Raw genomic sequence first — 24,728 nt, 5'->3', positions numbered from 1 at the left:
GATGCTGGATTCAGTTCCAGAGCCAGGAGAGCCAGATGTCTGCAACCGTAGACAATTCAATGCAAGAAATGAGGCAAAAGCACATCTCCTTCTGCCTCCAGTCCATCCTAATCTTCCTTAAATACAACTTTTACCCTTTTTCAAAAACCTTCAATTGCTACAAAGGCCAGACCATCTCAAATATCTGTCTTAATTTCAAGGTCTTCTATAATCAGACTCACCCTAGTTGTTCATCTTTATTATCACCCCCCCACACCCCTTCACTCCAGCCAAGCTGCTCTCCGAACTGCCCCCTGCACAGCTATCCTTCCCTGTACTGTGGGCCACTGCTCACTGTTCTCCCACCTACAGTGCCCTCCCTACTCCTCTCCTGCTGAAGTCAGTTCCATTCTTCAAACCCAGCTCATCCACCTGGAACCCTCTGACTACTCCACTCTACTCTCTTTACTCTCTTCATTTCTACTGCATCAATCATGGTTTCATACAATTTAGCACTTGAATCTCTTTGACTGTGCTTTTTTTTTCCTCTGCCACTAAACCTCTCCTTCTAAGGAAGAGATCATCCTTTTTTTCTCCCCACAGCACCACAATGACATATATGACAGGAGTCGCAAATCCACTAAAAAGGAGGACCCAAAAAAGTTAATCAGTTAAAAAAAAAAAAAGGTAGTTAAAAGGGTCACTTTGGGACAAAGGGTATTAAACCCAAAGAAAACCTGCAATGTTAAATTTTGGAATGCTGACTCTTCTCTTAGCAATTGTTTGGATCTGGACAGTTTAGGAAGCCAATTGTTTGATAGAACATTTTCATTTCTACTTCACAAAGCTCTTCCACACTTACTTGACAGGAGACATTAGCAGGGCAAGGGACTGCATAAAATGAAAGACCCCTGATGGGTTATTCAACACTTTGATCTGAAATCAGAAAAGGAAAAGGCATACTGTAGAAAACCAAAAACCCAAGTATCCATAATCTTAGTTCACCAGAATTTTGACAAAGGGAGCTGTTAAGGAAGCAAAGATGGAACTGGCACCTCATCCACAAGAGTGAGAACACCTGTGGGTTACCTGGCAGTACTGACTGGGCTGTACTCCGAGAACAGAGGTAGCTGAGCCATTTACATCAATTACCTGAAACAATATGGGTGGGAGGAGTATACTGCTATCTTAATCCAAAGATAAATAAAAACAAAAAATCTTCCTTCTACCTAAAAAGATTCAAATTTCTTGCCACCAGAAATACTAAAGAAAAGGTAACATGGAGAATGACCTGGAGAATGACCGGGAATACATCTGGCCCCACCCATCTGAGGGGTTGCTATGAGTTAACAACACAACCCAAAGGCAAGCAGCAGAGATGCCTAAATCGATCGCACAGACCTGAGATCTCTGCCAGTATTAAAGAACTTTGAGATGCTTGTGGCTGCTTTTTTATCTGTACCAACTGTAGTGTGAGATGGATTAATTTAGGACGTTGTGTTGAATATTACAGAAAAAAGTCCTAGCAAGCCTTACTGCACAGAAATTTTACAGAATTAAATACTACTAAACCTCCAAGCCAGACTACAACTGAACTTTTGCAATTCCATCTTAATTTCATCAGTTTTGGGTGGTCCAAGAAGTTGCAGCATAATAACTCCTACGAATACAGACTAGATATATCCCAATAATTTTATTTTAAATATCAATATTTTTAAAGTAGGCTTATTTTTTAAAGCAACTTCTTCAGGAAAAATGTTTAACAAAATCGCCTCCCATTCTCTTCAACATTAGAAGGCCATTCATCATACCTGGATGAAAGGAACAGCCCATTTACTAACACCAGCCGGGCATCGAAGAATATGGTTTAGAAGAAAGAGGTGATCTCCAGGACAGCCAACTCTTTGTAACACTGATACCTAAACAATAAAGGATGTATAGTTTTACTATTTACAAAGACGAATGTTTTTAAGGGTCTAATGAAATCACTTATCCGATATTTAAATACATGTGATCTTTCAAAAGAGTAATCAGACATAAGATATACCACTGACTGGTTGAGTTTCTACCACAGAGGTACACAGAGGCCTATGAACCTAAGAGCACTCTGATAAAAATATCGTAAGCAATTTCTCTGCAAACCCAATTTTTATTATCTGGCAAATTACAAATCACTAATGTTCCTGGCCACACGTGAATAGATATAAGTCAAGTAGTTTAATCTATTCCCAGTTTGTAATAGTTTCTCAGATACAAGTAAGTATGCTTAGAACCTCAGCCCATATCTAAGAATGCTAGCATGAACCTAAAAAAAGCACCCAAGGGAGCTCCATTGGGAAACATAACCAGTAAACGAACAACCTCTCCCCACGTAACACACCTGATATCTTTCCTAAAGTTCCCAAATCCTGATTCCTTTCTTTTTTTTCCCTTAAAAATTTTTTTAAAGTATAATTACAGCATTAAACACAAGATGATAAAAAAGTGATATGAACAACTTTTAGCTCACATACCTATATTCTGAATATACATCTAGTCTTAAATTTAGCATGCTTCCCACATTTCCATTTCCTTCTAAGTCGAAGGCCAAAGATAATTTAACATAAACTTTACCAGAGAGAAAAGCACTGTGTGCTTAATAATGCACTAGATAAGGATAACTTATTTCCACATGTCATGAGCAAAGAAAACGTCACTAATATATTAAACAAACTAGCTGAAGAAGCTATTAAAGAGAAACCTATAAGGAAACAGGAGATAATTCTTAAATTATCAGGGAAATAAAGGACAGTATACTATGTCTATTTCCTTACCAATTTCTGCAGCCAGAGAAGAATATCATCATGGAACTGAGTATCTTCATTAACTCTCCTGGTGAACATGAATAAGACACTAATGCACTCCTTTAGCTGACACAGATCAGAGGGAATGCTTTCTACCTGTTTAGAAGCTATAAATTAAAAAGAGGATTAAATGAGTCCCATATAAATGGTATTTGTGGGAGAATTTTTAGTGTCTCTACTTAAAATAAATAAATAAATAAACTATTTAAAATATTTAATTCAGATGAAAATCCAAGGAGAAAAGTTACATCAAAATATCTGTGTTTCTACTAAATATGCAAACTGAAAAAAGTATTTAACTTCGTGAAGTATTTCAAAGCAAGAAAAAATTAACTTCATCAAAATTTTTTATTTAAAAATCAGCAAATCTCTGGCCTAGCCCCAGCTCTCTGATTAGTTATGAAAACGATAAGGGGGAAGAAGTTTTTTATTTTAAATGATCCTAGTATCTCTCCAAGAAATAAAAATTGCATACATAATACTTATCATATAGTAATTTCTTTTTCTTTTTTTTTAAACAAATGTATTTATTTATTTATTTTTGGCCGCGTTGGGTCTTCGTTGCTGTGCACGGGCTTTCTCTAGTTGCGACAAGCAGGGGCTACTCTTAATTGTGGTGCGCAGGCTTCTCATTGCGGTGCGCGGGCTTCTCATTGCGGTGGCTTCTCTTGTTGCGGAGCACGGGCTCTAGACGCATGGGCTTCAGTAGTTGTGGCATGCGGGCCTCAGTAGTTGTGGCTCATGGGCTCTAGAGAGCAGGCTCAGTAGTTGTGGCGCACGGCCTTAGCTGCTCTGTGGCATGTGGGATCTTCCAGGATCAGGGCTAGAACCTGTGTCTCCTGCGTTGGCAGGAGAATTCTTAACCACTGAACCACCAAGAAAGCCCAAGGCTAATTTATTAAAACCCAAAATAAGATGAAAAATTCAGAACATTATAAATGCCCTGATGAAAATTAAACACCCCAACAAAATGGACAAGCAAAAATAAAGTGCAACAGACAGAATGAAAAAGTACTGTGATTATTAGTTTTAGAATCAAAAACTATATTTGGACTTGAATTGGTAATGAACACATAAATTAGGACAGTAAGAGACATTAATGATAAAAAGCAAACTTTTGGCTTCCTAGAGAAGGAGAGAATGACAGCCCACGGGGTAGGGAGACCTGGCACTGCTCCCAAGAAATGTTATTAAGGCAGATCTCAGTCCTGTATTGGGGGAGGTAAGGTAAAACAGCAAGCACAAATTATCCCTTATAATATCTGCACACAATAGAATCAACCAGATTGTATCCCTCAATTCTTTTTATATTTTAGACCACAAGAAAGAGTGAGACTTTCATTACTTACACACCTTGGCCTTCCTGATGAATTGCTAAAGATCTCAAAACAGCCGAACTATTGAGTAATGTGTAGATGTAAGACTCCACTTGCAACCGTGAGAGCACAGAAGTGTAAGAATGCAGCGCCAAGGTCTGGTGGAGGTGCTCAGATTTGGCATCAAACAGTTTTTTTAGCTCTCCCAGTGCATTTTCATTCATCTCCACTCTCTGGTAGCGATGATGGCCTGAAACTTTCACTTGATCAGCACAGATACCCTAGCAGTGGGCAAAAGGGTAAGATATGAAGCCAGTTACTCTTTGCTCTTGAAGCCTGTATACAATACACAGGCTTCAGTACCATCTTCAAAGAGCTTACAAATCACAGTGAGGGAACAATACTACTACGTAGAAAACAATGAAGCTACTATACAACCAGGTGCCAATCACAAAGGCATCACAAGTTCAGAGAGGAGAAGAGAAATCCTAAAATGCAGTAGGTGGGGAAAGGTGCAAGAAAACAATAGAGCTTGTCTCTAAGACCCTCATGATTGATGACCTTACCTTCTACTTTATAAACACTGAGGTCAGTGTGATATCCCCTCAACTTCGAGAGACCTCAAAATATCTCTGTACTTACCCTCACCATTCTTTGTGATTCTGCTCAAAACAAACCCCTCCTTCCCAATATTAACCCTCCAACTGTTTTCTTGATTCTATTCTCTCTTTTTCAGTATTTTCAAGTTTCCCTCTCCAGAGGATCCTTCCTATCTACAAAGAGATACACAGGTCTCCAAGGAATGACGATTAGGGTTGGGGGAAATCACACGTTTCTCCCTGACATCTCCTCCATCTTCCCTTCACTGCTAAACTTGTCAAGAGTAGCCTTCTCTTCCTTACCATCCCTCCCAGGCCACTATGCAATGGCTTTCCTGATGGCACCTTGGCCTCCATAGGGTCACATCTTATTGCCTTCCCTATTTTCTCATTTCCTCTTGACCTCGTTCCATGGATCATCCTCCCCTTGACACTCTCTACCCATTAGATGTTCCTGGCATTATGCCCAAGGTCACAAGCTAAATGGCCCACAGGCTGAATCTGACCTGGAGACATGACTTGCTTTGGCCTCTACTGTGCATGAGTGAGTGAGTGAGTGAGAGAGTGAGAGTGAGAGAGAGAGAGAGAGAGAGAGAGAGAGAGAGAGTGTGTATATGTGTGTGTGTGTGTGTGTGTGTATTTAGTTGCCAACATTTACAAATCAGGATCCCTCACATAAAAATCCAGATTTCTAGCTTCTCTTAGAAAAACATAAGATGTGGCAATGCTGAACCAATATAACCTCACAGCAACAATCAACTATAACACAAGAGCAGCTCCCCATGCTGGACCAGGCATGAGCTTACCCAGTGATCACCGTCCCACTCAACCTGTTTCACTTCTCCAGGTTACCTGCCTGGCCCCTGTGGGCATATGACACTGTGACTCCTGCACTCAATTACTATGGGCTAAGACAGGGTCAGTGTGGGTAAAAGGAGCAGACTCCAGACCTCAATGGCATCACAGGAATAGCAGCTCCACTGAAAACTCCCCAGGCTCCTGCAAGCTTTACGATACACTAGTCAATATACCTGTACAGACAGCTGCTCCTCCCTGAAGTGCCACAGGCGACTTCTGGCATTTTGGCAATCAGACGTCAGAGCACGGAGCTCAGCTTCAGCCAGCAGCAGCTGCTTCCTACAGCGCGAGTAGTTCGAAAGCAACTCACAAAATTCATGCCTGTCCTGATGAGCCATGCTGTCAAATTCTTCCAAATATGACTCAACATTTTCCAGCCATGAACCAGGCTCAAAGACTTTTAGCTGTTCTTCAGTAAATGGTACTATTTCTGGTTGAGATGGGAGCTCCGGGTAGAGCCGCTCATTACGAAGCAAGGGTTTCACTGCCACCAAAGCCGGTATATCCCCAGCAATTTCAGCTGGCAACTGGGGATACAGTTTTTTCACTCTAGGTGGCTGGAAAATGTCTTTGGCTTCACAAGAACTCTGCAAGCCAACATTCTGTAGCACCTCTGAAGAAAGACCCAAGGCTTCTTGGTCTTCTCTCCTATTCTGAGTATCTCTGACCTTCAAATTTTCCACTTCCTGCTGAATATAAGAAACATTAGATTGCAGTGTGCTTTCCAAAGGTCCACATTGTACCAGTTTATCTTCCTCCATTTCTGTAGTGTTCTCGGGGGGTTCTACTTTGGTTCCGACATTGCCTCCAGGATCGACCTTCGGCTTGACTGCATCATCCCCAGCACAGGCTCTGATCTCCTCTCCCTCCTTCAGACTCTCTGTTTTACATGTCAGGGACTCTTCATTGCTTAGAGTTAAGGAAGTGAGTGGTACATCAAACATTTCACTCTCGTTTTGTCGACTAGCATCATTCTGGGGCTGGGAATCGGTTAACTCCTTTAGATGGTCTCCTTGGAATTCACAAGGTGGGGTAGGGATTTCCAGCTCTCTGGAGGTTTTTGGAAGGGAGACTTCATCAGACTCTTCCCTCTGAAGGGTTTCATATTTCTTCTTTTCCTAAAAACAAGATTTATAATGTGAAATAATTTATAATATAACAATAACTGATGCTTTCAACATGAGGAATTTTTAAATTGTATAAAAAATCTAAGTTCACTTCATAAGTAGTGTGTTCCATATTTCATATTATTCAATTTTGAGAATGCTGAATTTGGGAGATTCACTAGTCTAATCCCTACAGAGGAAGACATGAGAATAAGCAACAAATTATGATTCAAGAATGGAGAAGGAAAGTCTTAATTAGGCTGTTCTCCATTCTGCTAGAGGTTAAGTAAGAGAGAACAGTCTCCAAGTATCTTAGGCTTCAACAGGTTTGCATCCTGACAAACATATCTATTCAAATTTCCGGCAGAAAAAGTCAGGACAACTTGAGCAATGAAATAACTATAGTACTGGATTATAACCTCAGAATAAAATCAACATCCATGAGTCCATACTCACATAACCAAAGAGATAAACATATATATATGTTATATGTATCTTTCTTTCCTTAATGGACAAGAAGTGGCACTCTTCCTTACAAAAGTCCAATTAATAAATGTAGATGGAATGAGAAAAACAGAAAATCACGATTAGAACACCATGGTAATAACTGCCACAGGCAAGAGGCAAGATCTACTAAGTAATGAAAGTGAGTGAAAATTTAAGCAGAAGCAGAATATTGTATAGTCTCAAAGTATCCCCTAAATATTTAGTAATTACAAAGGGAAAAATCGTAAGTCTCAGTGGAGAATCCTGGCAGTCAACACCTTAACCAAGTGATCAGGGTTACTATAACCAGTAATACATCCCCATACGATGTTCTGAGAAGGCTTATCCCCTCTTCAGTACCCTTTCTAATAATGTATAACCTCAATCTAAGCATGAGAAAACACCAGACGAAAACCAAAATTAAGGGAAAGTCTACAAAATAACTGAAGTGTTATGATCATCAAAGAAAAGACAAGACTGAGGAACTATCAAAAGACTGGAGAAAACTATTAGAGACATGATAACTGAATGCAATGTAGGATCCTGGATTGGACACTGGAACAGAAAAAGGACATTAGCAAGAAAACTGGTGAAATTCAAAAAAGTTCTATATTTTAGTTAATAACATTGTACCAATGTTAATTTGTTGGTTGTGATAAATGTTCTACAACATAGAATTTACAGTTACATAACACAAGAAGATGCTGGATGAAAGGCATATGGAACTCTCTGTATTATATCTGCAACTTATTAAATCCAAAATTAATTCCAAAAAAAACAAAAAACAGTTAACCATTTAAAAAATAAGATAAAATAAATTATGGTTTTTTAATGAAGTATCTCTGGCATTAATACATAAACTAGACACACAGGAAAGAAGCCTGGATAAAAAAGAAGAAAAAATATGGAAATATTTATTATTTATTTAAATAAAATTGTTACATCCAAAGAAACTAAAAAATGACTGACTCTCTCAAATACTTCCCTCATTATAAATTTTTTTTTTTTAATGTGGGGTGTTTTTTGGCTATGTTGGGTCTTCGTTGCTTCACGCAGGCTTTCTCTAGTTGCTGCGAGCGGGGGCTACTCTTCGCTGTGGTGCGAGGGCTTCTCATTGTGGTGGCTTCTCTTGTTGAGAAGCACAGGCTCTAGGCGCGCAGGCTTCAGTAGTTACAGCACGCGGGCTCAGTAGTTGTGTTTCGCAGGCTCTAGAGTGCAGACTCAGCAGCTGTGGCGCACAGGCTTAGTTGCTCCACGGCCTGTGGGATCTTCCCGGACCAGGGCTCGAACCCGTGTCCCCTGCATTGGCAGGCGGATTCTTAACCACTGTGCCACCAGGGAAGTCCCCACTGTGAAATTTTAAGGAAGGCAAAATCATGGTTACAAAGTTATCAGTGATTTTGGATTATGTTGTCCAGCAAACGTCCAGCCAAAAAAAGCTGACAAGTAAATAGCCAAAAAAGTAAAACATTTATATGCACCTAATATTAGGAAGAAAAGACGAATGTTTTTGAAATGGAATTTGAGCTCAGCTTGCTGGTAATGAACTACCAAATGTTTACAAATGGTGGTGATGCAAGAAGCAACGTGTCCCTCCAAAATTACTTTAATCTGCACCGCGGATATCAGATTCCGAGAACAGCCACACAATGCATACAAACCACTTTGTCAAACTGCCTAAAATCATGAATACCAGGAAAGCATTACATGAGTACTTATAAGAAAATGAAAAAGTGGGTCCAATTACACTGCAATGATGTTTAGCACACTAGCTATAATAAACAGGTTTGCCAGATTGAGAGGTCAGAAAAAAGAAAATTAGGAGAGGGAGGCCAATGGTTACTACAGTGGGAGAAATACTGGTGTACTGTTCAGGGCAGAGGCCAAATTTTAGTGAGCTGAACAATCAAGAAATGAAACTAAGAAAGCAATTTCATTTATAATGAACAGAGGACAAAATACTTAGGGATAAGCTTAACAAAAGAGGTGTAAAATTTATACTCTGAATATTACAAAACAAAATTTGAAAGAAATTAAAGACGAATAAGTGAAAACACACTCCATTTTCATGGATCAGATCACAACATTGTTAATATGGCAATACTCCTCAAATTGATACACAAATTCAACACCATCTCTATCAAAATCCCAGCTGCCTTTTTTGCAGAAAATGACAAGCTGATCCTTAACCTCATAAGGAAATGCAAGGAACCCAGAATAGATGAAACAATCTTGAAAAAGAAGAACAAAGTTGGAGATTTCACGCTTTGCAATTTCAAAATCTACTACAAAATTACAATAATAAAGACAGTGTGGTTCTAGCACATGGACAAACAGATCAATGAAACAGAACTGAGAATCCAGAAATAAACTCTTTTTTTTTTATCAACATTTTTTATTTCTTGTCTTTTTTTTTTTCAAGTTGTTGGGAGCTTTTTATTTATTTTTTAACGTCTTTATTGGAGTATAATTGCTTTACAATGTTGTGTTAGTTTCTGCTGTATGACAAAGTGAATCAGCTATATGTATACGTATATCCCCATATCTCCTCCCTCTTGCGTCTCCCTCCCACCCTCCCTATCCCACCCCTCTAGGTGGTCACAAAGCACCAAGCTGATCTCCCTGTGCTATGTGGCTGCTTCCCACTAGCTATCTATTTTACATTTGGTAGTGTATATATGTCCATGCCACTCTCTCACTTCGTCCCAGCTTACCTTTCCCCTGCCCCGTATCCACAAGTCCATTCTCTACATCACCGTCTTTATTCCTGTCCTGCCCCTAGGTTCTTCTTTTTTTTTTTTAACATCTTTATTGGAGTATAATTGCTTTACAATGGTGTGTTAGTTTCTGCTTTATCATGTACCACAATGTTCACGGCAGCTCTATTTACAATAGCCAGGACATGGAAGCAACCTAAGTGTCCATCAACAGATGAATGGATAAAGAAGATGTGATACATATATACAATGGAATATTACTCAGCCATAAAAAAAACGAAATTGAGTTATTTGTAGTGAGGTGGATGGCCCTCTTAGAGTCTGTACATACAGAGTGAAAGTCAGAAAGAGAAAAACAAATACTGTATGCTAACACATATATATGGAATCTAAAAAGACCAAAAAAATGGTCATAAAGAACCTAGGGGCAAGATGGGAATAAAGACGCAGACCTACTAGAGAATGGACTTGAGGATGTGGGGAGGGGGAAGGGTAAGCTGGCATAAAGTGAGAGAGTGGCATGGACATATATACACTACCAAATGTAAAACAGATAGCTAGTGGGAAGCAGCCGCATAGCACAGGGAGATCAGCTTGGTGCTTTGTGACCACCTAGAGGGGTGGGATAGGGAGGGCGGGAGGGAGGGAGATACAAGGAGGAAGAGATATGGGGATCTATGTATATGTATAACTGATTCACTTTGTTATAAAGCAGAAATAAACTCTTATGTTTAAGGTCAACTGATTTTCAACAAGGATGCCATGACAATTCAATGGGGAAAGAACAGCCTTCAACAAATGGTGCTAAACAACTGGATATCCAAAGAATAAAATTGTACCCCTATCTTATATACAAAAATTAACAAAAAGGATCATAGACCTAACATAAGATCTAAACCTTTTAAACTTTTCAAAAAAAAAACACAGGAGTAAATCTTAGTGACCTTGGGTTAGGCAAAGCCTTGTTAGACATGACACCGAAAGCACAGCAACAAAAGAAAAAAGTAGATAAATTGGACTTCATAAAAATTTTAAGATTTTGTGCTGAAAATCAAAATATGAAGAAAATGGAAAGACAACCCCACAGAATGGAAGAAAATGTCTTCACATCAATTATTATATAAGGGGCTTATATACAGAATAAAAAAAAGAACTCTTGTAACTCAAGAATAAAAAGATGAACAATCCAATTTAAAAATGGGCAAAGGATCTGAACAGACATTTCTCCAAAGATAATACAAATGGCACATAAAAAGATGCTTAACGTTATGAGTCATCACAGAAATGCAAATCAAAATCACCATGAGGTAACATATCACACCCGCTAAAACTACTAAAGTCAGATAATAGTAAGTGTTGACAAGGATGTAGAAAAATTAGTATCCTCAAACACTGCTGGTGGGAAGCTAACATGATGCTTCTCTATGCAAAAGAGTTTGGCATTCTGAACCATGGTGATGGTGACACAATCTTGGATCATACCAAAAACCACTGTATTACACATTTTAAATAAGTATAGTGTGTGAATTATAGCTCAATAAAGCTGTTAGATGAAAAGATGGAAGATTTTAAAAACTCAGAGAGTTGAGAAATAAATGAAAAGTAAGGAAGCAGAGATGGGAATGTGAAATAGAGGGAGAAAATTTTAGTTGTCTTTTCTTAAACTGTAAGAGACCTCTGGGGGTGTTAAATGTTAACTGGAAGAGAAGATAGGGAGCTGGAAGTAGGCCAAGGTGGGCCACAAGATCAAGGGCACAGTAAATAAACACACCTCCTGCAACCCACAAGCCACTTCAGGCTTCCTCTCCAGCCTGTCCCTCGGGAGTTTTTAACTTCCCTTTGCCAAGGGAAGTTGTTGCCCAACTCTGACCCCACCGAACCACTTCCTCTTTCCCTACTCCATGACTGCCCTTGCAATTTCAAATTCTTCCCCTCAACTAAACAAAATGAAGTCTCCAGCTGCTACTATCAAACTTGCAGGCCCACATCCAGCAGATCTACCTTCCTGGGAATAATCACAACCATAACAGCAACAGATAATATGGTTAGATAATCAATTAAAGAATTTTTTAAACCTTCCTAATGCTCCCAGAGAAGAACACATAAGACTCTGGGTTTTATTTCCCTTGGGGGTGGAACTCAGTGCTTCTCTGTTTAATTCTCCACCTGTGTTGTTACAGAAGTTAGGTCCAAAGAGGAATTAACCTGGGGTTGCCCCAGGAAAGGAGGTGGGGGAAAGGAGAGGAAAGCTGGTAATTTGATTCAAAGAATGGACTGGCCAGATCAGAGAAGGAAGGCAGAAGGAAAGGATGAACAACTGTGAGACACACAACTGTTTGAGAGGGTAGCAAAGGCCTGCCCCTGCCCCTCACAGATCCCTGGATAGGACAGGATGTCTGGGGTGCATATGCGGAGGGAGAAGGGGTTCACTGTGTTCATCACCAACGCCATGGCCTCTAAGCAGTGGTGAGCTCCCTGTGGCTCAATTCACTTCTCCAAAGCACAGAATAGGGGAGCAGGTCCTGAAAGGTCTCTTAGCCTCCAGCCTCTGCCCTACCACCAATTCATCCCAAACACCACTATAAGACTGGTCTCCCTAAAACACTACCCTGAACACCACAAAAACAATCACAGCTCTCCACTTAATGAAAGTCTGACTCTTAGCTTCGGCACTCAGCGCCTTTGATGACTCAGTTATGATCCTGTCCCAAGACAAAATCTTCAATGACCACATCAACCCTTCCACAGCACATGCTTTACTCTGAACTCTGCGGTGTGTACTTGCCATCTGGCCCTGGTCACGTGCTACCACATATGGTTATTTACCTTTATGTTGTGTCCCCCAAATGACCACAGAGATCTTGAGACCAGAGAATATATCTTATGCCTTTTTGGATCTGATCTGCCTCTGATTTTCAACACTTTGTTCAATAAACATTTCTTGAAACAATAATGATGACTTATAGTTCACAAGAATTTACTGAGTACCAACTGTGTGCTGAGCTCCTAGGTACTTGCATCCTAAAATGAAGAAATTATTGAATTATCCAACAAATGTGCTCTGGCACATTCAGAAATTTATTTTTATATGCCTCACAGAAAGCAAACGGACTATCCAATGAATTCAGAGAAAACTGAACTTTTATGCCAAAATCTGAATCAAATTTTACACTTAAGATACAAAATTTCATTTAAAAACAAAAAAGAAAGCCAACTTCCAATTACTTTGCCTACTTGAGTTAACCAGAGATAAAGATTAGAACCTACTGTATATATAACAATCATTACAGATCACAAAATAAAATTCAAACAGAACTCCACGTGTATCAAGCTGTGTGTGCAAAAATTAGTGCTTACATAATTTTATTTTAACCAAAAGACATGTTTCTTACAACTGAAAATGGCCTAGAGATTAACATTTCTTTATTTTTGATCTCTACATAAGTTACGTACAGGTAGAGAACCAATTTTAAAATAATTCCACAGGAGAAAAAATAATCAAGAAGTTATACAGAAACAGAAGAGTTGTTAATAAACACAGAAAGACTTACTTAACCATACATTACAGTAAATATGCCCGACAGTGTTGGTGTATGTGTGGGGAAAAAACCTAAAGAGCACATAACAAACTGCTACCAACAGTTATCTCCAAGAGATGGAATTCAGGGCATTTCATTTCTGTGTTGTATACTTCTCTCTCTCTCTGTGTATATACTCATACATACACACTTTTTTTAAGCAATGAGCACTTTTGTAATCAGAAAAAAAGTTTGTTTTTTTAAGTGCTGGAAAATAAATGGTCACTTTCCATTCATCGCTTGCAGTTCTTCCTCTTTAAACTGTACTAAGTAAAAATATTACAACTCCTTTCCATCCTTAAAAATATTAATGAGCTACTTCTTCATAAATGATAAAGGTTCAGTTTTACACACTACATAGAATATTTTTGTGGGATTACTTATTTTTTTTCATTATTCTGTAAGTATTTATTAGGTAACTACTACTGTATGTTAGGCATAGTTCTAGTACATGGGGTACATGAAGTGAACCAAACAGGCAAAGCTCCTTGGCCATGGGATTACTTTAAATGCAGGGTCTGTTTATCATGAATGTCTGTATCCATGGCACTTAGCGCAATGCCTGGCACAGAATAGATAAAAAGGGGCTGGACACATGAGTCCAACTGTCAGCTCAAGAGCTCTCAGGGCAATTTTACCCACTCTCCTTGGGATGTACAAGAATGCTTTACAAGTAAAAAGGAGAAGGATGGGGATTATACACTTTGCTGAGAATACAACATCTCCTCCTGGCTGCCACTTCTTTTGTGTTCCTCTTAGCAATCTTGCTTCACGTATCAGCAGCACTTTCCATGCTTGATCTCTTCCTCTTCCTTTCATAGGCTTTTTTCTCTCAGCTTCTAGGACCCCAAACATATCCTACCTCACCGGTCACTCCTCACGCTCCTTTGTTGATTCCTGCGCCTCTCCCCGCAAAACTGGAGTGCCCTTGGGTCCTGTTTTTGTCACCTGTTTACACTACACTCGCTCCTAAGGTAACCTAGTTCAGTCTCTGGTTTTAAATAACTACCTATATGCTGATGACCCCAAATCTTTTCTCTCTCCCAAACTCTAGATCCACATATCCAATCCATTTGGATGTCTGACACACATTTATTTCAAAATTAGCATGTCCTAAACTGAACTCCTGATCTGCCTCCAAAAGTTGTCCTACTCACTGCCTCCTCCCTCTCAGAGTCACCCCTGACTGTTTTCTCATATCCCAACCAAACCACCAACAAATAGTCTTGGCTAGATCTTCACCACCTCTGCTTTACAACTCTGGTCCAGGCCACCATCCCCTCCTGCCTGGATCACAGCAAAAATCTCTTAGAAGGTCTCTCTGCTTGTACTCTTGCTCCCTTACAGTCTGTTCTCAACAAAGCAAGCACAGTGACCCTTTAAAATTACTTAGATCATATCACACCTCGGCTTGAAACCCTGAGGTGATTCCATATTTCACTCAAAGTACAAATCCTTACAATGGCCTATAAGGCCCTACACGACCTGGCCTTGTGTCACCTTCCTGACTTCAAATTCTCTCCCAAATACTCTCCCCTCACGCACTCCACCCTAAGGACACTGCTACTGCCTTAAAGCATTTGCCCCAGGTGTTCCCAAGATCCAAATGGCTAACTCCCTCACCTCTTTCATGTCTTTACTTAAATTTCACCTTCAGTAAGGACTACCTTGACTGCCTATATAAAAATCACAACCCGGACTTCCTGGTGGCGCAGTGGTTAAGAATCCACCTGCCAATGCAGGGGACACGGGTTCGAGCCCTGGCCCGGGAAGATCCCATATGCTGCGGAGCAACTAAGCCCGTGCACCCCAACTACTGGGCCTGTGCTCTAGAGCCCGCAAGGCACAACTACTGAAGCCTGCGCGCCTAGAGCCCGTGCTCCGCAACAAGAGAAGCCACTGCAATGAGAAGCCCATGCACCACAACGAAGAGTAGCCCCCACTCGCCACAACTAGAGAAAGCCCGCGCGCAGCAACAAAGACCCAACACAGCCAAAAATACATAAATTAAATAAATAAATAAATAAATAAACTTATTTAAAAAAACAACTCACAACCCATCCTAATCACCAGTACTCAGCTCCTTGCCCTGTTCCTCTTTTCCTTTTTCCATAGCACTTGTCATCTTCTAATATACTATACATTTTATTTATTTTTTTATGGAGTTTTCTGTTTGTCTTCTCCTTCTAGAATGCAAGCTACGTTAAGGCCAGGTTTTTTTGTTTTTGTTTTTGTTTTTTTTCCTCTGTTTACATCCCAAGTTCTTAGAACAGTTTCTGGGACATAGTGGGTGATCGATGAGTGTTTATTCAACAAATAAATGGATCTTAGGAGGCACAACAGGAGCTAAATAATATAGAACATCCCCCAACTTCACTCCTATAATCACTCATGGGAAGGAGGGACTAAGAGGTAGAAATCATCTAGGCCAAGAAGCAAGAGGCGATGGGGATTTAAAGGTCTCTGTTTCTGTTATCAGTTTTCTGGGACACATCTCAGTCTATCCTTAGCAATTACAATATGCTCTTACTATTAATGAGTTGTCGGCATTCACAATTTAGTATTAACTGCAAAAAAACTTTCCACGACTATAAAATATATTGCTTCTGCAGAGTAAATCCAATCTAAAAATCTACTGTTCTTAACCTATAATCTACCATGATCAATGAAGTCAGGGTCCTCCAAGGTGGGTGAAACTAATCAGGACTATCTCTTAGGTATCAAGTGATAAGCACCAGATAACCACCAACTAGCAATGTGAGCTCATCTTCCAAATGATTAACATTAAGGAATATAGGTCAGCTGCTGGGTCAAACTATCGAAAGGCAAAATCACATGACATTCCTCACTTCCTGAAATGAGCCTTGGAACTACTTTATGGTTCCACTAACAGTAACCAAATTATACCACAATGGTAAAGGTTTCATTAATGTAGGACTTCATGATCATAAGCAAACCATAACCAGCACTAAGTAATAAATCTATTTACTCTAAGAGAAGAATCAATTTTCTAAACTGACAAGTATGAGGGCCTTGCTGATGTCATGGATTTTTTCCATTTGTTTTCTCATACTATTTAGAGGAAATTTACCAGAGTAAATTCTTCTGAGTGACAAAGCTTGGAAATATTCTTCAATACTGGTATTTTTTCCTTCATTCAACAAACATTAGCAAATGCCTACAAGGGCTGTAAAGGGTATTAGGAAAAAGACAGGTCCCTCCCTCACTGAGTTCACAGTCTAAGGGAGAAGAGAGACGTTACCAAACTAACTGCAAGTGAGATGAGTGACACAAAGGGGTGCAGAGCGCTACTGGTGGGGGCTGGGGGCGGTGGTAATGTGGGTGATGAGAGTGATGAGGTTTAAGCAGAGACCTCATGAATGAGCAGGTGAAGAGGGACAGGAAGAGGTGTCAGCGCAGAGTAAAGAGCATGAGAAAAGGCCCTAAAGCAGGAAAGGACACATACAGTTGAGAATCAAAAGAGATAGTAGTGAAGACCAGAGGCTGAGGAGAAAGACAGAATCCAGACAGTTTAGGGCCTTGAGTCCATACTTTGGACTCTTGGACTCTGGGCAATGGGAAATCTTTGAAAGGTCTTAAATAGGAGAGCAATCATTTTGGGGGTTTGTTTATAAAAATATCAATCCAGCTTCAGTTTAGAGAATGGGTAGCAAGAATGAACTTGGAAAGGCCATTTTAGCAAAAATCCAAGAAATCTTCCTTGGAGGATGGTTGAGTTAGTCAGGATGGAGAGCAATGGGCAGAATCAAGACAATAGTTACAAAATACAATTGGCAAGCCTTAGTGACTGACTAGATTTGAAAGGTGACTAAAAGTATGTCAAGGATTTCTGGTTTGATCAAATACCTCTGGAATTAAGGCCTCTTTATAAATTTTAAAAGATAAAAAATAAATTTTTGTTTGTGTAGGGAGGTTGCCCACAATGTGTCAATAAAATGAGCAACTGGGGACTTCCCTGGTGGCGCAGTGGTAAAGAATCCGCCTTACAATACAGGGGATGCGGGTTCCATGCCTGGTCAAGGAACTAAGATCCCACATGCCACGGGGCAACTAAGCCCATGCACCACAACTACTGAGCTCGCAGGCCTCAACTAGAGCCCACGCGCCCTGGAGCCTGTGCACCACAACCACAACTAGAAGAGAGAAAACCCACATGCCACAACTAGAGAGAAGCCTGCACGCCACAACGAAAAGATCCCACACGCCTCAGCAAAGATCCCACGTGTCGCAACTAAGACCTGACACAGCCAAAAAATAAATAAATAAATCTTTAAAAAAATAAAATGAGCAATTGGTTTTTTTTTTGTTGTTGTTGTTGTTTGGTTTTTTTGCGGTACGCGGGCCTCTCCCGTTGTGGAGCACAGGCTCTGGACGCGCAGGCTCAACGGCCATGGCTCACGGGCCCAGCCACTCTGCTGCATGTGGGATCTTCCCGGACCGGGGCATGAACTCGTGTCCCCTGCATCAGCAGGCAGACTCTCAGCCACTGCGCCACCAGGGAAGCCCGAGCAATTGGTTTTTCATGATAGATTTAAGTTGATTTTTAATTTTAGAAAATCTGTTCTAAACAAAATAACAGAGAATCCTCTTAACTGACCATTTTAAAGTATTTATAACATTCTAGCTATAGATACACATAGATATGTAGAACAATTATTAAGCTACTGGACTGAGAATTAAGATTTTGGGCTTTAACTTGAGTCTCTTACTAACTGCATGACTTCTGGCTTATCATTTAACTTACCTAGGCTTTAGTTTCATCATTCATTTTGAAAAAAAAAACCCTACAGATTGAGAATTAAGATTCTGCTCTCTACAGATGGATGTTTACATGTTATACATGCATGGCTGACCAATGGCTTTTTACTTCCTCCTCTATTTAGATAGTCCTTTACCAGCCCAATACAATGCAAAATTACTTCTCTTAAAAACGTTTCTGAAATTAGTAGCAAAATGGCTTTCTCCCCAGAGTAATTCCTCACAGACCTGGGTACACTGATGCACATAACTCCACTACAGTTTTTTTTTAAAGGCATCATAATGAAAGGGATCTACATAAGTCATTTACAGCTTATTAAATATGGTAGCTTTGAACACCAGTCTCCTGCTAAAATCTTGTTCTCATGAGAAAATCCTATTTTCGTATCACTTTTAAGTTACACCTGCTCTGGAACATCACCTACTTGTAGGAAAGGAAATTTCCTGTATTTTTAATACCACCTTCATTATTTCCTTAATATAAATTCAGTTTCAGGTAAGCCAAAATTATATATGTCCAGCTATCCAAGGACAGCATTTAATCTGTTCACTGTAAAATAAACGTCATTTCAGAAAACATATGGGTACGAAATGAAAGCCCAGACTGCGCCTGCAAACAAGACAAATCAACTTTAAATCACACCAATACCACACGTTAGTATAATCCAGGAAACCCAGAAAATTCAGATCTGTCCCTGCTGTATGAGTCCCGCTCTGGTTTAATTTCTGGTCATTCGTGCCCCATCATAAACAACCAGGATAATGAGAAATAAACAGCAGCAGCACCACTGTGATCTTGAATTTTTAAACTGAAAAGGCACATCACTACAGCCTACTTTCTGTCTCTATCTGTAAAGCTCTTCCAAAGGATACATTCTTGAGTGGAGGAGGGGTCCCTTCCCTCTTTATGGGAAGAGGGACTGAAAATGTTCACAGATTATAAAGGAGAAAAAGAGAGTTAAAGATGAGACTGGGAAGAGAAAAGCTGCTTCACGATAGGAATCTAGACCCGGGTGAGGAAAGTCAAGAAAGGAGCAGAAAAGGAAGAGCCTAGTGAGGTCACAGGAGGAAAAAGAAAAAAAAAAGGCTCCTGACAAAGTCCGGCAGAGAAACGTGAAGGAGGCACAGAGGAACAAGTCTGGTGTCAATGGGTGGGGGGATCAAATACGGGGAGGTGGGGACAGAGGATGAGAGGGGCTCAGGGGACGGGCAAAGTGGGCTGGAGAGGCCGAAGAGAAGGAAAAAAGACAGCGCACCTGCCAGGGCCTGGCGAGGATGGGATGGGCGGGTTCCCTCACCTTGGTTTTAGTCCGGCTGGCCTTGGCCTTGGCCCTGGCCCGGCGCGGGGGCCTCACCGCCTCGGCCATAGACCCTGCGATGTCAACGTCGCCACTTGTTTTTGTCAAAACTCTGCGCTTTCCACAACCTGCCCAGTTCCGGCCTCCAGGCTGTCACGTGATCGAATCTCCACCACTCCCGGGGGAGGGGCGGCAACTCGGAGCCTCTACCGGCAGCAAAGTAGGACAAACCACTCCGGGAGCCCTTTTCACTGGAGGATGGGGGCCCCGCCCCCTTACGTCCAGGCCCCACCCCCTGACCCGGCAAGCGCGCGTGGCTCCGGCCACGCTCGCCAATGGCTTGGTGTCGTCTTGGGTCCCGGCGTTACTTCCCGAACTGAGATCACGTCCTTCTCGCTGGCTCCGCCTAGCCGCACTCGGTCTAGGCTCCGGGAGGGCTCGCGCACCTCACCCACGTTGACTTAAAGGAGTCCGGGGAGTGTGCTTCCCTTAGATAACCAGGAGCTGTCAACCTAAATCTCTGTTTTGCACTCGAGAGCTTTGATGCCTATCCAGTTGTGCGCTTCAGTTTCATCCTGTGTAAAGGGGAAAGATGATACTTGCCTTTTCCAGTATAATGAAGATTAAATGGACTAATCGTCAAAGGTGCCTGGTAGCCGCGAGCGTATCTGTAAATGGTAGTTATTTTCATACTGTCCAAATTCCCAGGCAGCAAAGAGACATCTGCGCCCAAGAGGGCAGACGAAAAAGCAAAAAGACAAGACCCATAAAAGTATTTTTCATGTAGATTTTACACACCTTCATTTAAAAATTCCAGATGTGAAAACTTGGCTCCATCTCCCTTTCCCAGCTCTACAATTTTTTTTCCAAAGCGCTTAGTACCTCTTAAAATACTATTATGATTTGCTTTTATGTTTGTGTCTGTCAACCTGGCTAGAATGTAAGATCCTTAAGGGCAGGGGTCTTTGTTTTGTTCCCTGAGGCATCCCAAGAGCCTTCTAGAACACTAGCCTGTAAGTGGTAGGCTCAATAAATTTTTGATGAATCAAATGTATGTGAGTTTTGTCTGATGGTGGGATAAAATAGTTGAGATGGAGGGGGGCCAGTGGGGAGACTATCCAAGAATAAGGCATGAAAAATGGAAAGGACTTCAGAGATGGAGTCTTCACAGTATCTTATTTATGAGCTAACTGAGCATATAAAATACAGTTGTAGGGAGGAAGGGAGACGTAAGAGGGAAGAGATATGGGAGCATATGTATATGTATAACTGATTCACTTTGTTATAAAGCAGAAACTAACACACCATTGTAAAGCAATTATACTCCAATAAAGATGTAAAAAAATAAAAATAAAAGAATATATGGTAAAAATGATGCAAGGGAGACATAGCCCTGGGGAAATAACTGCATTCTGGAAGTCTCAATTATGGGTAGGCATATATTTATATTCTTCAATCTTAGGGAAATAAGATAATTGCAGAAAACTACTTCTTTCTAAAAATCTCCTGTATCCTTATGTATAGATGTCTTATAGCGTTCATACAATATATTTTTAACTGATGATGTCTATAATCATGCTTCTTTCATGAATGCACCTATAACTCCAATTCTGACACTGCTCAAAATAAAGGTCTGTCATTATTTAAAGCTCACAAAGTGCATACCCACAGAATTGCATGATTTAGTTTAGAAGTACATTTAACTTCCCCCCAAAAGGCCATTTTGATGGCATTATGTTGATATCAATTAGCGTTTCAGGGGGTGAGGAAATGATACCTTTAATCTCTATTCCTAAAAAGTCAGTCAGTGACCTAGACTGATGGAGGTTTGAGAAGATTGGCTTGTAGATATCATAAAATCTTTTATCAGAGATAAAAATCCAGAAAAAAAAAATACAGTTGTAAGCAAATAGGGTAGGGGCATCCCCCAGAGAAAGAGAACCAGGCATGGCTTACTTGACATAAGAGAGCCATTTTATTTTTTTAAACTTTTATATCAACTTCTTTTTTTTGCAGGGGGCGGGGGCGGGTGAGAGGGTAACTTAATCAGCATTATACTGTATTCATGTTTTTTAGAGAAGCCATTTTAGGCCTAACCCATTTTGTAATGTAAGCCTGGCCACAGTGCTTGCCTTTGAACAGGTCTCAGTAGTAATGATCTAAGGGAACAAAAGAACAAAGGACTGTTACCAGGCAAGAAAAGTAACAATAGTAACAATAGCACAGATAACAAATCAGCTGTAAAGACTCCTAGTTCTGTTTCAAAGGTAAAGATTAGCCTGAAGCACTTTCTTCAGCTGTTTTGCAGAATTTAAACACCCCCCAACCCGGGCCCCAGCGCTCAACCACCAGATCAACTGGAACCTAAGTGATGATGATGTTGACCTTTTCTGACCCTTCTGACTTCAGTCACCTAAAGCTTGGAATCTGTTTACTTTTGCCCCAATTTAATGTTGAATTCTCCTCTTCTCAAGCCCCTTCATGAATATCCCTTAGCTTAAAATTTCCCCAGTTTTGCTGTTTGGGAAGACACTGCTTTGAGAAAGTTCCCCAGTGTTCTCCTTACTGGCTGCAAGTAATAAATCCTTCTGTCTCCCGATCTCTGGCTTGGTTGTGTCTTTTGGCTCAACACCCACCAAGAGGCAAACCCAGTTTTCCAGTAACACAGTTTCACGTATTTTGATCCCAAATCCTCAACAACAACAAAATAGTTATCCAGCTACTCAGGTTACTGAACCAAACTTGGGTCTGCTCACCCAACACACAGCAAAGCCAATCTACTGACACCCAGTTGTGGTGAAGGTAGGTACAGTGTTTATTGCAGGGCCAAACAAGGAGAACAGGCAGCTCATGCTCAAAAGACCCAAAATCCCCAATGACTTTTAGGGGAGGGTTTTTTTTTAAATAAATTTATTTTACTTATTTATTTATTTTGGCTGTGTTGGGTCTTCGTTGCTGCACACAGGCTCTCTCTAGTTGTGGCAAGCAGGGCTACTCTTGGTTGCAGTGCACAGGCTTCTCATTGAGGTGGCTTCTCTTGTTGTGGAGCATGGGCTGTAGGCGTGCAGGCTTCAGTAGTTGTGGCTCGCGGGCTTAGAGCACAGGTTCAGTAGTTGTGGCACACAGGCTTAGTTGCTCCGCAGCATGTGGGATCTTCCCAAACCAGGGCTTGAACCCCTGTCCCCTGCACTGGCAGGCAGATTCCTAACCACTGTGCCACCAGGGAAGTCCTAGGGGAGGGTTTTTTAAAACAGTGTGAGGGTACATGATCAGTACATGCTCAGTTATCTGATTGGTTGATGGTGAGGTAACAAGGTGATGTTGTTTCAGGCATCTTAATTATCAGTTTTCTGGTTCCAGCTGGTCTGGGGTCTCCGTGCTGGTGGTCAACATGCAGTCACCATCTTCCATCTGGTGGGGGTTTTAGTGTCTGTAAAACAACTCAAGGATATGGCCTCAGCCTTGTCTTGCTAGACTGCTTTCCTTTGTTTTTACAGTTTTTCACTTCTCTGATTAAATTTGCTCTTTGAAACTCAGGGAAGGCTTAGGAGGCTAAAGTTTTTCTACAAACAAGGGCAGGAGACACTGGGGAAGCGGGGAAGGAGGAGGTTCTGTTCCCAGGAAAACCCCACAGGGTCCTCCTCGATTTCACTCAGAATGTACCTGCATTTTGTATACCCTGGTATGTGTGTGCATATAAATGTATATAAGATTATCATGAGCATGACTTGGCAAATATGAACAAAGTCTTTATACCACCATTACTATCCATAACTTTTGCTGGTATTTTTCCCAGTCTGGAATACTCTCTGGCCTCTACCAATTCAAATCCTTTTTGGCCTTCAAAGTTCTTCATGTGCCAGTCACTACTTAGCAAAACAGAATTGGCCCTACCTCCACTTCCCACGGTTTACAGCTTAGTTGAGATGCAGACACAATGGATAGATAAGTTGCAATAAATATCACAGCCTATGGGGAAAAGGAGGCATACTTTATAAACTGAAATTGTTAGACCTTAGCAGAATAGTGTAAATAGTTAGGTTTATTGTTCAGTTTCGTCAAAAGAAGAAATTTAAATATATTAAATTTAATACTGTAGTTTAAAACATTTGATGGAATTTAAGTTGTAAATGGAATCAACTGTTTAAGGAGGTTTGGTCTATTGAATTTGAGTTGACCAAATGTTAAAGATCCCCCTCGAAAGTGGTTATTTAAATTTATAAATAGAATGTTGAGATTTATAAAGATAACTTGAAGACTTAAGAAAAACTAAATTTTAAAATGTATATGAATTTAATAAATTGAAGATTAATTTTAAAATAATTAATTCAAAAGATTAATTCCAAAAAAACAAAGTAATGACAGATGTCTTTTCTATACATAAATTCTATCTGCAGAAACTCTAAAAAAATTCACAGTGTCAGCAAGCAGGGTTAATCCCTGGCTAATTAGCAGTGAAGGGTTTGCTACTACTGAGCCCTGGGCAGTAATAGTCAGCATTTCTGAGCCCTCACTATCAGCCAAAAACTGTTCTGAGTACTTTTCACATAATGACTAATTTGATTCTCATAACAACCGTACAAGGTCAATAATTTCATTGTTCTCATATTACAGACCAGGACGAAGACTCAGAGAGGTTGAATTATTTGCCTAAGCTCACACAGACAGTAAATGGTGGAGCTAGGATTTGAACCAATGCAGTTGTACAGTATAAATGGACTTTTAAGATAGAAAGCCCATGCTTGCTTTCTCCATGTTTACAATACTTTATACTCATACACTGGGGCCAAGATGAATATCAGAAATATTTCATTTAAAAGTTACTGGATTGGGACTTCCCTGGTGGTCCAATGGTTAAGAATCCACCTTCCAATGCAGGGGACGTGGAATTCGATCCCTGGTCGGGGCACTAAGATCCCATATGCTGCAGGGCAACTAAGCCCATGCACTCTAGAGCCCGCGCGCCACAACTACTGAGCCCATGCGCTCTGGAGCCTGCACACCACAACTAGAGAGAAGCCCACGCGCCCCAACGAACGATCCTGCGTGCCTCAACTAAGACCTGACGCAGCTAAATAAATAAATATTGTTTTAAAGTTACTGGATTATTCATAAAAATCACAGTGCCAACTTTTGGGGATTTGGTTTACATAATTTTTCTTTCCTTCA

At 40.6% G+C, this 24,728-nt stretch overlaps 2 protein-coding genes across 7 annotated transcripts in view; both read right to left on the bottom strand.

The window, feature by feature from the left end:
- Positions 1-19,710, bottom strand: part of EPG5 (ectopic P-granules autophagy protein 5 homolog) — a 129,113-nt gene extending 109,403 nt beyond the window's left edge. Inside the window, exons 1-6 of one of the 2 annotated variants that reach the window (XM_029230514.1) lie at positions 19,560-19,710; positions 5,769-6,713; positions 4,176-4,419; positions 2,793-2,929; positions 1,791-1,898; positions 842-915 (exon numbers count right to left, since the gene is read on the bottom strand). In XM_029230514.1, coding sequence (XP_029086347.1) covers positions 842-915; positions 1,791-1,898; positions 2,793-2,929; positions 4,176-4,419; positions 5,769-6,713; positions 19,560-19,628 — 1,577 coding nt within the window. In that variant the 5' untranslated portion in view covers positions 19,629-19,710. Of the gene's footprint in view, positions 1-841; positions 916-1,790; positions 1,899-2,792; positions 2,930-4,175; positions 4,420-5,768; positions 6,714-19,517 lie in introns of both variants that reach the window. The other variant, XM_029230505.1, reaches the window with a different exon arrangement.
- Positions 13,724-24,728, bottom strand: part of PSTPIP2 (proline-serine-threonine phosphatase interacting protein 2) — a 114,839-nt gene continuing 103,834 nt past the window's right edge. The window contains exons 16-17 of one of the 5 annotated variants that reach the window (XR_003794621.1): positions 22,772-23,528; positions 13,724-15,212 (exon numbers count right to left, since the gene is read on the bottom strand). The gene's annotated coding sequence lies outside the window, so the exon portion shown is untranslated. Of the gene's footprint in view, positions 15,213-21,547; positions 21,719-22,671; positions 23,529-24,728 lie in introns of those variants that run through there. The other 4 variants (XR_003794625.1, XR_003794623.1, XM_029230551.1 and 1 more) reach the window with 4 other exon arrangements.

Source organism: Monodon monoceros, unplaced genomic scaffold (assembly GCF_005190385.1).
Source record: "Monodon monoceros isolate NGI ecotype Baffin Bay Population unplaced genomic scaffold, NGI_Narwhal_1 Super_Scaffold_1, whole genome shotgun sequence".
Lineage (NCBI taxonomy): Eukaryota > Metazoa > Chordata > Mammalia > Artiodactyla > Monodontidae > Monodon > Monodon monoceros.
Note: the sequence above shows the minus strand (reverse complement) of the source record. Positions and strands in the feature narration are given on the sequence as shown.